At 42.9% G+C, this 12,615-nt stretch overlaps 1 protein-coding gene across 1 annotated transcript in view; it reads left to right on the plus strand.

Moving 5' to 3' along the window:
- The window catches only part of WNT4 (Wnt family member 4), a 51,373-nt gene extending 38,959 nt beyond the window's left edge, over positions 1–12,414 (plus strand). The window contains exons 3-5 of the mRNA XM_069947287.1: positions 8,437–8,568; positions 9,768–9,910; positions 11,365–12,414. Of these exons, the coding sequence (XP_069803388.1) occupies positions 8,437–8,568; positions 9,768–9,910; positions 11,365–11,832 (743 nt within the window). The 3' untranslated portion in view covers positions 11,833–12,414. The remainder of the gene's footprint in view (positions 1–8,436; positions 8,569–9,767; positions 9,911–11,364) is intronic.
- The last annotated feature ends 201 nt before the right edge of the window (positions 12,415–12,615 follow it).

A 12,615-nucleotide genomic window follows, 5' to 3' on the forward strand; every position in this document is an offset into this window, starting at 1 on the left:
GTTATCACTGTTATGGGGCATGGTGGATATCACTGTTATGGGGGCACTGTGGTTATCAATACTATGTGAGCAGGATTGTTATTACTGTTATGGGGGCACTGTTGCTATCACTGTTATGGGGCTATGTGGTTATCACTGCCATGGGGCACTGTGGTTATTTCTTTTATGGGGCACTGTGGATTTCACAGTCATGAGTCCCTGTTCAAACAGTTGTTTGCTTTTTTATGCCTTTTTTTTAATAATATAATGTGTACGTTAACTGGATGGATTTCCATTAAGCCCTACTGACCTCGGTAAGGCTATGTTATGTTATGGTATAATAGCGGGGAAAGGCGGCTGTGTATTAATATTGATGGCCTTAAATAATGATCACGATCCTTATTAGCGGCCTTCGTTATGAATAGACGCCCGCCGTTCCCTGACAAGAAAGCACATTCCCATAGTAGTAACATAGCCTATGCCATAAGATCGACAAATAGAGGCTATTTTTGATACAGAAATGGGAATAACAATGTATGAACCAAGCCTCATGGTGGTACTGTGGTTGTCCATGCCCTGGTTATTACAGTTATAGGTCACTGTGTTCTCTACTCTTGGTGTACTATGGTTGTCACTGTTATAGGGGTACTGTGATAGTCACCATAACACAGCATCATGGTCGTCACTGATATAAGCCTCTGTATTTTGTACTTTTGGGGTAATATGGCTGTCACTGTTATATGGGTCCTGTGGTTACTCTATAGGGGGGGGGGGGGGGTCTGGGAGACCTATCTTTTATTACAGGGCATTATAGAATATTGCGGAGTGGGGGGTTGGGTTCTGTTCAAATGTGGATTTTCACCATTTGCGCCAGTTATTGACTGCTCATACGTGCAATATAACATGTTAATGGTTAGTTGTTGCCATAGTAAGAGCTGCATTTAGTCTGTGTGCTGCAGAGCGTGCGCTCAGTGTCAGCCCCACAACAGATGTACCACTTTAACGCTGCTATTTTGCAGATGAGACTTGAAACCTCAGGCCGGCATACTTGTAGGACATTAAATATCCTCTGGTAACAGTGTCCTGCGCGGTGTTTCCGTTCGGATTTGCTGACTCACCGTACTCCAGTGTTGACTGTTTTTTCAGTGGTTGTGTGAACTACCAGTGGGATAAAGAAGCAATTTATGGTGAAATGGCTATTTCCTCTCGGTCTCAGCACTGTACGTCATTGTTTGACACATTGCAGAGGGCAATCCATAAAATTAAAAAATCATCAAGGTCTCTGGAAGGATTAACCCACATTTGTGTTGTGCTAACACTGAATGCAGTCATTGACTTCCCGGATGGCGGCACGTTTTATGCTGGAAATACACAGATTTTAATTAGCTTGGTGTAATTTTTATTTTTTTCATATATTATTACACCTGGTGGGGGAAAAAAAATTAATTGGGTCAAAATCTGAAGAAAAAAAAAAATCAAAAAATATTATAAATGGAATATTCACCAATTCTCCACATTTCACATTTAAAGGGGACTTCCACCTAAATTTTTTTTTTAATATAAAGTGTAATTATCTTTCAAACTCTCACCGGTATTGCATTGATGGCTCCCTGTTCGCTCACTAGACAGTTATACAGATTTGTAATTTACTTCTTTTTCAAAATCTTAAGTATTTATCAGCTGCTGTATGTCCTGCAGGAAGTGGTGTATTCTTTCCAGTCTGATACAGTGCTCTCTGCTGCCACCCCTGTCCGAGACAGAAACTGTCCAGAGCAGGAAAGGTTTTCCTAGGGGATTTGCTACTTAACAGACGCCAATTGAATTTAAAGTAACGGACGTTGTTTTCAGTCTTCAATTATTTCCATCGAAGTCTATGGCAGCCGTTGGTTCACACAATTAGGGATGAGCGAACTTTTGAAAAGAAAAAAGAAACTGAACCTAAAACGAATCTTGCTATAACAGCTGAATAATTGCAGCTACAATAGTGGAAGTGTGATAGGGTATAGTTTCGTTTAGTTGCAGTTGCTATTACAATGAAAAAAGTGGAAAAAATAGTGATTACATGGGACATAGGACACAAAGTTCCTTGGATCCAGTAGGGTGGAAAACAGACATTTGACAGTGAAACCAGCAGCAGTAATAGTACTGTATTGGACCCAGTATGGTTGAGAACAGACAATTGACGGAGGAGGAGGAGGCAGTAGCACTTGATTGCACCCAGGCCAGTATGGTTGAGAACAGACAATTGACGGAGGAGGAGGATGTTCAGCCCTGGAGTGGTGGCCTGGGAATCCTCGCTGATGATGTTGTTCAGCGCACTTTCCAGAACACGGCCGAGTGGGATGATGTTGTTGATGCCTTCTCACAAACAGAGTCGCGCCCTCAAAAGAGATCTACAACTGGCAGGACATGTTCGAAGAAACCTGTGCACTATGAGGTTTATCACATGTGGCATACAAGGTGAATGACACAGCCCTCCCTGCTGCACTGCAGAGAAAAGGTTCCTCCCTTTGTGGGCTACAACACTTCCCACCGTTAGTTGACCTGGGGTCAGCCATTCATATATCTTCTCCCTGATGGTCCGGAGGAGGTCATGCCCACTGTGGCTCTGTTCACCCAGGCTCACAAAATGGAAGACAGCCTGAGAGCGCCTGACATCGTTGGTAAGACTCCGGGGAAGGTTGGACTGCAGTCAAAGTGGCGGATGGTTGCAAGGTGGTGGAGGCAGTATTGGCCCCCTAAAGCACCAGGGAGGTGACAGTGGCAAGTATGGGCTAACTTTCTGATGTTCTTCTGGGGGAATGTTGACCCAATGGGCAGTAACAGACATGTACTGCCCTTGTCCATAATTAAAGGACCAGACATCAGCACTGGGGTGCACGGTCTTGGGCACCAAGAATCACAATGAGTTGCCAACATTTTTCTACACAACTATGCAGTGATGGGACAGCCGATGGGACTTTTTTTTTCTGGGAGGGTGATGGGACTTTTTTTGGACTGTTTTTTTTTTTTTTAACTTTTTTGGTTGCGGCTAAACGCGGTTCTCCTATTATTTTTTTTAAGCTTTATTGTAAAGATATAAACTGAGATTTTCACTTAACAAAGTAGATCAACTTGAGCACTAAAGTTGCTTTCATGTGTCTTGGTTGATACTCACAGACAGCTGTCACATTACATTTTTGATTAGGCAGCACCCAGGTATATCTGAGAAGACTAATTTAAGGTCTCACCCTAACAGGGGTGACGTCACACATCTTGATATTCACAGAAAACCAGGATACAAGGGATTATAGGAGTATCCACAGTGTGCACTGACAGGGCTGCAGAAAACTGACATGTCAGTTGTTTGCGGCGCCGCTAGGAATCCCAGCCGGAGCGTATACCATGTGTATACACTCCAGCCAGGATCCCATAGACGGAGAGGTAGCGTATATTTTCGTAATAATCATAATAATTTTACAAAAAATATATCTTGTGTGAACATAGCCTTAGGCTACATTCACATGGTGTATTATTCCTCAAGGGAGAAATTTAGGATGCAGAGTGGGCCCAGATTAGCCTTTGTATTTCCAATCGCCATTCCCCATCTATCCAATTACACAGAATCTCACCATTGCACCCCCCCCCCCCACACACACTTTTCTTCCTGGGTCTCATAGCTGTTGTCTGGGCTGCCCTTGTGACATTAGCCTTCTCTGTCTGGAGATTCCCATTGCCTATAAATGTACCTCTCCTGATGCCTATATACCACAGATCCTTCCCATAGTCCCAGCAGAGTATAAATAGAGCCTTTGAACAGTGCCCGTCATTGTGGGTCCGCTCTAAGCTGGCATCACGCACAAGTCAATTTGCGGTAAGAGACACCGGTCAGACATACAGCTCCAGTCTATAAGTCTTTGCCTCATTGTTTCGCACTGGTTGTTTTTTTGGGGGTTATGTAAAAAAAAACAAAAAACGCAGGGACTTGTGGTGTGTCGGATTCCAGACTGGAAATGCCAGCGATACTGGAATATAAGTCTTCTCTTCTTAGGCAACCACAGTGCAAAACGAGCCACACGAGCCTGCTGTTAACCTCAACTGACTTGGACGGGAGTCAGTCCCCACAATAGCGCAGTCTGGGGCTTGTCTTTGGCAGCCTCTTTCTACTGTGCTAGATTATTCGCAGTGTGGACCAGCAACCAGTCAGCTACGACCACCAAAGTAGTCCCACTTATGTTGACAGGATGTATCCACAGGAGAGACACAGAGGTGAGAGACCCGTCTAATTTCAGAGCTACCATACACTTGATAAAACATTCCGTCTTCCCAAGAAAACTGATGGAGGATAATATTTGCTAAGGTGGTTATTTAATGCACGGCCCCTGAATATGAGAGAACGTATTGTATTACGTGCAGCTGCCAGACGTAGAACACAGTATTTCACCCTAACATGGAAAACAAGATCTGGGAAGTATCCGTACTGTGGAAAGCCGGGTGACAACCTAAACAAGGTGGCTGTATTAACATCCCAGGCCAGTTTGGCCAGTTATGCAGATACGTAAAGGGGGTCTGTATTGCTATATAACCAAGGCCAGGGAAGCTGTATAATCCCTGTAGAATATGGAAAGGGTTAACTAAAAAAAAAATGTGAGAATAAACGGACCAATTGATTTATATTAGGGACCACTCTTGGGTGTGGCGTTTTGCAGCTCACTTTTATTGAAGTGAATGGAGCTGAATTGTAATACCCCACACAACCTGTGGACAGAGGAGGCGCTGTTTTTGGAAGAAACAGCTGTGGTTTTTTTTCAAGGATTTGTCCCAAGATGACAACTCAATCTTAAATAGGAACTAATCCAATGATCATAAATTTAGTAGACAGATCATAGTCTTGTGGTGACTACAGGTGTCCATATAAATGAACGAGCTGTCGGACATTTGTTCAGCTGATCGATCGCTTTTCCCGTTTCCTCTATGCTCATAAACATCCAGCGCAGCCCATGTGTTCTGAAAGAGAGGGAAGGGAAGTAAGCCGCTGTCAGACAGCTCTAATGATATTTATTTCTCAAAGGACAAAATGGTTGAAAATCAAAGTACCCAGTTTGACTTTACACCATGTTTGATAAATCTCCCCCTTTGTGTCTATGAGATCAGGATGGTCCCATAGACTTACTTTACCAGTCTGTCCTGGCCATGTGACGTGGACTTCTTCTGCCTGGACAACATGGACTTCTCTGACCCTGACCGATCAAATATGTCACTGTGACATATCAAAAGGTTTTTATAAACTGACAATGCCCCCGTAAAGCATATAGTCCTCCAAAAAGAGTATACATTCTGTACACTGACTGAACTTAAAGGTGTTTTCTAGAGATGAGCAAACCGGGTTCGGGTTCAAGACGATCCGAACCCGAACGCTCGCCATTTGATTAGCGGGGGCTGCTGAACTTGGATAAAGCTCTGAGGTTGTCTGGAAAACATGGATACAGCCAATGACTATGTCCATGATTTCCACATAGCCTTAGGGCTTTATCCAACCTCAGCAGCCCCCGCTAATCAAATGCCGAAAGTTCGGGTTCGGATGGACTCGAGCATGCTCCAGGTTCGCTCATCTCTAGTGTTTTCGTACCAAATTCGACAACTTCATTGGACCAGAAAGCTCCATTGTGTTATGGCTGGTCACCAAGCACGGTCACTATGCTTGATAGGTTAAAGGGGTTATCTGGAATAAGAGAAACATGGCCACTTTCTTCCAAAGACAGCACCACTCTTGTCTCTAGTTCAGGTGTGGTTTGCAATTAAGCTCCATTCACTTCAATGGAACCAAGTTATTGTGCGTTTACACAGAACGATTATCGTTCGAATTTACGCGATAACGATCGCATTTGAGCGATAATCACCTCGAGTAAACACAGCCAACGATCAAGCAACCAGCGGTAAATTGTTCATCGTGATCTTTCAACAAGTTCTCAAATTGTCATTGGTGGTTCACTGAAAATTCGCAGATTGCTTGGTCTAAACAGTCTTTCACCGATTCACCCTACGTGTGAGATGGGTTTAAGCGATTTTAAAACGATCGCAATAATAATTTTTTCAAACGATTCATCGTTCCGTCAAAACACTGATCGTTATTTTAAAAAAGCATCAAAATCGTTAATCGTTCGGTTGGCCGAATTATTGCTGAACGATTACAAAACCTGCACCCAAACTGGAAACAAGTGAGGTGCTGTCTATGGAAGAAAGTGGCCATGTTTTTCTAATGTTGGATAATAGACCGACCGAGGATACGCCATCAATCAACCTCCCATACACATTAGAATGAAATGAGCTGAATCCACTGATTTTTAGTAGGACCGCACTGCCAAATATGTATGGGGGCCTTCTGATTCCACATTAGGAGATAATATGATGGGAAAGAAGAATTGGCTCAGTTGCCCCTAGCAACCAATCAGATTCCACCTTTCATTCCTCACAGACTGTTTGGAAAATGAAAGGTGGAATCTGATTGGTTGCTAGGGGCAACTGAGCTAGTTTCACTTTACACCATGTTTGATAAATCTCTCCCAAAGTGGGCACAGCTGTTGCTTTCTAGTAAACTAGATTCTATAGTGTGTTCACCCCCTGGGGATATTACGAGCAGTCCCTGTGCATGTGTATAGGAATGGGCTGTAAATGTGCAGGACAGGAGGCCGGGAGCTCTAGTCGGTATCTGGAGAACACGATGATAAATGAAACAGCAAACATCCAGATTTACAGTGAAAACTTTTCGATGAGCTAGACATAATAAATATTTGCCGCAAGCGTAAACTTGGACAGCTGCTCCGATGTTTTGTGGAGAGGGAAGCAATGCTTTGTCTATCGCATGTCTCAATGCTGAATGATTTCTTATAATAAAAAGGGAATAATAAATTAACCAAGAAGAGGAAAAGAGAAGGAAGCAGGGGGCCCGGCTCAGGTCTGCTCCCTGCCCACCCATGGATATTGTGGCTCTTGTCCTCCGCAGGAATCGGTAATAGTAGTAAGGAAGGAACAGATCCAATGTCAACGAGGTTCCCCATTCAGTTTATTACAGATTCTTCCCCTGGCACCATCACTAAATAAAATGATCAGCTTGTGCCCATTCAGTAATGTTCCTTGGTAACAAATCTGGGTTCTTCATCACTGCTCTGTAGGGTAAAGGAAATGGCTCCCATAGATAATGTGGCTATAAACTCCCAGCGCAGAAAGTGCAGCGCGAATGGTCATTGTAGTGGGAAATACAGGTTTACGCAGGGTAGAAACTAAGGCTTAGCGTTCTCCGAGAGACCAAGCTATGTCTGCCCACAGAGTCATGGCACAGGGGTTGCAGGGGTAGCAGTCACATTTGTATCACACTTGGTATCTGAGGTCGCCGAAAGTAAATGGGAAATAAGCAATGTCATGGAAAACAAAAACTTGTAACGTCAAAAATTTTGATCGGTCGAAGTTTGAGTGTTCAGATTGCGACCAATCAGGAGAACGAGCAGGGCTGTGTGTGCTGTGCGTTCACTCCCGACTGTCATTCTCCAGCAAAATAGACTTAGTCGGCCCCATGGGCTTACGTTATGCGGTAAAAGTGATGCTGTCATTATAGCTTTCAAAACCTTATTCAGCAGTGGATGTGATATAAAGCAAGTTTGCTATTTACATTCATTATTTATTTTTTAATTATCATGCTTTATAACAAATCTATACTTGTATCCAGGTCCAGTCTCCGGAAGGCAGCTATATGACAGCTATACTTACTTGTATCCAGGTCCAGTCTCCTAAAGGCAGCTATATAACAGCTATACTTACTTGTATCCAGGTCCAGTCTCCAGAAGGCAGCTTTTTAGTCTTCTGCTGGTAAAAAAAAAAAAAGAGAGAGAGAGAGAGTTCAATGTGTCCATCAATCATCAGGTACATTGCTTTAAGATTTTGATATCAATAGACTGGCACAGGGATGCTGGTGGTGCTGTCCTTTTTTTGAGCCATGCCCAGTTCCCACGCTTGGCGCTGGTCTATTCCCGGCCTGGCCTTAAGCACCGGAGGTGGACCTGCCTGCCCCCAGTGTGACGTTCTGCCCTCCCCTCTGTGACACAGCTCGTCACACTAGGGGCCGGCGGGTCCACCTCCAGTGCTTCAGGCCGGGCCAGGAATAGACCAGCGCCATGTGTGGGAACTAGGCCGCGGTTCAAAAAAAGGACCACGGCACCAGCATCCCCGCGCTGACCCATTGATGTCAAAATATTAAAGTGATGTACCTGGTGGTACATTCACTTTAACACAGAGCCCGGAAAGATCACTTAGACCATGACTGATCAAAACTTTTGACATGTCACTTTAACATGTGAAAAGTTTTTATCATGGCAGATACTGGTTAAATCTCTTTAAAATAATGAAATAAAGTTATATACAGTATATATATATATATATATATATATATATATTATTAACACATTGTTTTTTTTTCGATTGCAGGTACCAGGGAAGCAGCGTTTGTGTATGCAATATCTTCGGCAGGAGTCGCCTTCGCAGTAACCCGGGCATGTAGTAGTGGAGACCTAGAAAAGTGTGGCTGTGATAGGACTGTTCATGGGGTCAGCCCGCAAGGTAAATACACATATAGTGCATTATAGATATTAACCATTTAAGCTGGACTGGAACTTGGACGCATGTGAGCCCAATGGATGCAGATCATTGTGTAATTGATTGGTAGGCAGCGTATCTTCAGTCCAGACCAGACACACCCTTGGGACACCAAGTGAGTGTCCCTACTGAAGACTACTGAAGTCATATTGACAGGTTACAATGCAAGTCTGTTACTATCTGGGTCTTAACATCATGGCGGGATCCAGCTCCGGACACCCACCCATATAATCCATAGAATGTAAGGTTTAAAGATAACTAATGCTCATTGCCCACAGACATGCCTGTAACTTGGACTTTAGCCCTACACTATCCAGTCCCATTCTGTATACGGGTGCCTGTTTCTTTAATTTCACACCTAGCTGCTCCTGTGAATGTTATTATACAGCTTCCTGACCTCTGGGCAATTTAGTTAATAAATTATAGAAAAATAAATGACCCAGATAATTATCATATTAACTGATGTGGTGTTTGAAAAACTAGTGCGATGGCCGTGCTTGCAAGGGCAAATAGTGTAAAACCCATTCCTGGTTAGTAATGCTCCCATGGAGGGTTTGTGGGGCCATGGCTTTAAAGGGGTTATCCAGAGAAAATCTTTCAAATTGACTGATTTCAGAAAGTTATATAGCTCTGTAATTTACTTTTTTTAACTCAAGTCTTCCCATACTTATCAGCTGCTGTATGTCCAGTATTCTTTTCAGTCTGACACAGTGTTCTCTGCTGCCATCTTTGTCAGGAACTGGCCAGAGCAGCAGCAAGTTCCCATAGAAAACCTTTCCTGATCTGGACAGTTCCAGACATGGACAGAGGTGGCAGCAGAGAGCACTGGGTCAGACTGAAAATAATACACCACTTCCTTCAGGACATACAGCAGCTGATAAGTATGGAAAGACGAGATTTTTAAATAGAAGTAAATTACAAATCTAAATAACTTTCTGACACTAGTTGATTTGAAAGAAAAAGATTTTCGCTGGACAACCCCTTTAAGCCCTAACCAGTGCAATAGCTACAAAATATCTCTGTATTTTCATATGCTGCAAGTAATAAGGGCATAGCTGTATTGCGTGTATGTTCTAGGCTGATCCATTGCAGGTAAGTGCTGGTAATGCATTTAGAATTTTTGGGGGAGAATCTGAAAATGTTCTTTTTTTGGCAATCTACAGGTTTCCAGTGGTCTGGCTGTTCAGATAATATCGCATATGGAGTGGCCTTTTCACAATCATTTGTAGATGTAAGAGAGAGAAGTAAAGGTGCGTCGTCCAGTAGAGCGCTAATGAATCTCCACAATAATGAAGCCGGACGGAAGGTAACTGATCCTTTGTTGTTGATTTTTTTGAACATTCTAAGCAGCATATTGTGAACTAGTCACCACTGTGATGGAAGAGTATATGAATAGCTAAAGGGGTTGTCCTGACATTGTCCCCTGTCCTGTTGTCTTCTTCCTGGTTCCTGTTACATCATAACAATGCAGGAACTGTTCTTCTCAGCCAATCAGTGGCTGTGGTGATGTCCCGCCTCAGTTAGTGATTGGCTGAGAGGAGAGGGGGCAGGGGAGCAGGATAGGTGACTATAGGTTTTTTTGTGTTTATAAGATGGCATTTTTTTGCCTGTCTTTTCAAAATGATTGAGACAGTAGCTACAAAATGTCAATAATACTCCAGTACAACTAAATTGGTGGTTAGCCACAGAACACTACTGAAGATATCCCTTGATGTTACACAGGTAGGTTGTCATCAGTGGTGCATGGCCTTGGAGCTCCACCATAAAACTTAGAATGAGATCTGCCAGACAGATGGTTATGCAGCTGAACCCCAGAATTGGGTTTCTCTACTACAAACATCTATCTAAAGAGTATGTATGATTTCTGGGGGCCCAACTGAGGGAACTTCACTTTGAGATGGAAGTCCTAAGGTTTCTGCTCCATCACACAGATATCTCCATCAGCTTCATGTGCTGTAAATGAAGCATCAGTGGCCACTGTTCCATTCAAGTAATATTCGGGTTACCAGTAGTGGGTAGAGATGATCGAACAGCGGAAAATCTTAGGTTTTATAGAACTCGAACCTTGTTGAACCTTCCACATTTGATTCCCGATGCCTTCCCGGTCCGTGGGAAAGGAGGTGACAGCCTGGGTACTGCCTGGAATTATGGGATACAGCCTATTGCCTAGGTTAAATCCCGGAATTCCAGGAAGTACCCGGGCTGTCTCCTCATTCCCCATGGAACGGGAAGGCATCGGGAATCAAATGCGGAAGGTTCGACAAGGTTCGAGTTCGATAGAACCTAAGATTTTCTGTTGTTCGATCATCTAGTGGTGGGTTGCCCATTGATCATAAAATTATTACTTAGGTGGCTTAGGTTACTACAGCAGGTTAGCTAAGGAACGGGAGATCTTCTTATTTATAATATGGGCACAGGTTGCGTATAGAGGCTACAGGTCCTCTTAAATGTACGTTTGCTCTATCAATAATTTAGCTTTGAGATTGAACTAATGGTTTCAATAGTCTTTAAAGGGGTTATCCAGCACTACAAAAACATGGCCACTTTCTTCCAGAGACAGCACCACTCTTGTCCCCAGTTCAGGTTTCAATAGAACCTTCAATGGAACTGAGTTGCAAAACCTGCACCCAAACTGGAGACAAGAGTTGTGCTGTCTCTGGAAAAAAGTGGCCACGTTTTTCTAATGCTGGAGAACCCCTTTAATAGCAAAAACTTATTTTCCAATGTAAGTCAATAAAAAATTTCCCATTTTACCTATAGGCTATCCTCAACAACATGCGAGTAGAATGCAAGTGCCATGGGGTCTCCGGATCATGCGAAGTGAAGACCTGTTGGAAAGCCATGCCTCCCTTTCGAAAAGTCGGAAACGTCCTGAAGGAAAAATTTGACGGAGCAACCGAAGTGGAGCAGAAAAAAATTGGAACAACCAAAGTTTTGGTCCCCAAAAATTCTCAGTTTAAACCACACACAGATGAAGACCTGGTATATTTGGATTCCAGTCCTGATTTCTGTGACCACGACTTAAAGAATGGAGTTTTAGGAACCACTGGCCGGCAGTGTAACAAGACTTCCAAGGCCATCGATGGTTGTGAGCTTATGTGCTGCGGTCGAGGGTTTCACACGGAAGAAGTTGAAATTACAGAAAGATGCAGTTGTAAATTCCACTGGTGCTGCTTCGTGAAATGTAAACAGTGCCATAAAGTGGTAGAGATGCACACGTGTCGGTGATCAGACTGGAACCAGTAGCCTATTTTACCAGACTAGACAGTTCTTATCTCTACACACCGCCAATGTCATTCCTTCCACCACGACAGGTGAAGCTCCACAAACTGCAAACAAAAATGATAAAGAGGGACAATGGATTTTTTTTTATTAAGAATATTTAAAGTCCCCGGATATCATTGATGTATATTTGTATCCTTCTTCTTATTTATTGCCGACAAACATTGAGGTTTTCAGCCAGTGCTTCCCATCTACATGTGGTGAAAATGACTTTTGTGTTGCTGCTTCTTGAGGGACGGAGACCGAGACGTAAACCTAAAAAAAAAAATCTGCTGAAGGAAACGGAACTCCAACAAAATCTTTTAAAAAAATTGGGAAAATTGAAAAAATTGAGAGAAACTTATATAGGATGACCACTATCCACCTTGTTATTCCAGTGACATTTAACTAACTTCCACCAAAATGACCAAAATAACGAATGAAAAACTTTCATTATATTTTTTTGAAATGGAAACGGAAAATGTTAGCATAGGTATTTTATATCTATATCGATGTATATAAATATATATTCATGTTTTGTATTACAAATATTTCTGTACGAGAACGATTATTAAGCCCAGTACAAGGTCATTACACAGGTTTTTCACATATTTTCTCATTCCTTGAGGACAGACAGAGCTGTACGCTCATTTTTCGTAGAATTCCCCCACACCCCATTTTCTTAAATTTTCCTGCTGAATTTCTGTTGGGTTATACCAGGGATGGGGAACCTTTGGCCCTCCAGCTGTT

The sequence above is a fragment of the Dendropsophus ebraccatus genome, chromosome 12, assembly GCF_027789765.1.
Source record: "Dendropsophus ebraccatus isolate aDenEbr1 chromosome 12, aDenEbr1.pat, whole genome shotgun sequence".
NCBI lineage: Eukaryota > Metazoa > Chordata > Amphibia > Anura > Hylidae > Dendropsophus > Dendropsophus ebraccatus.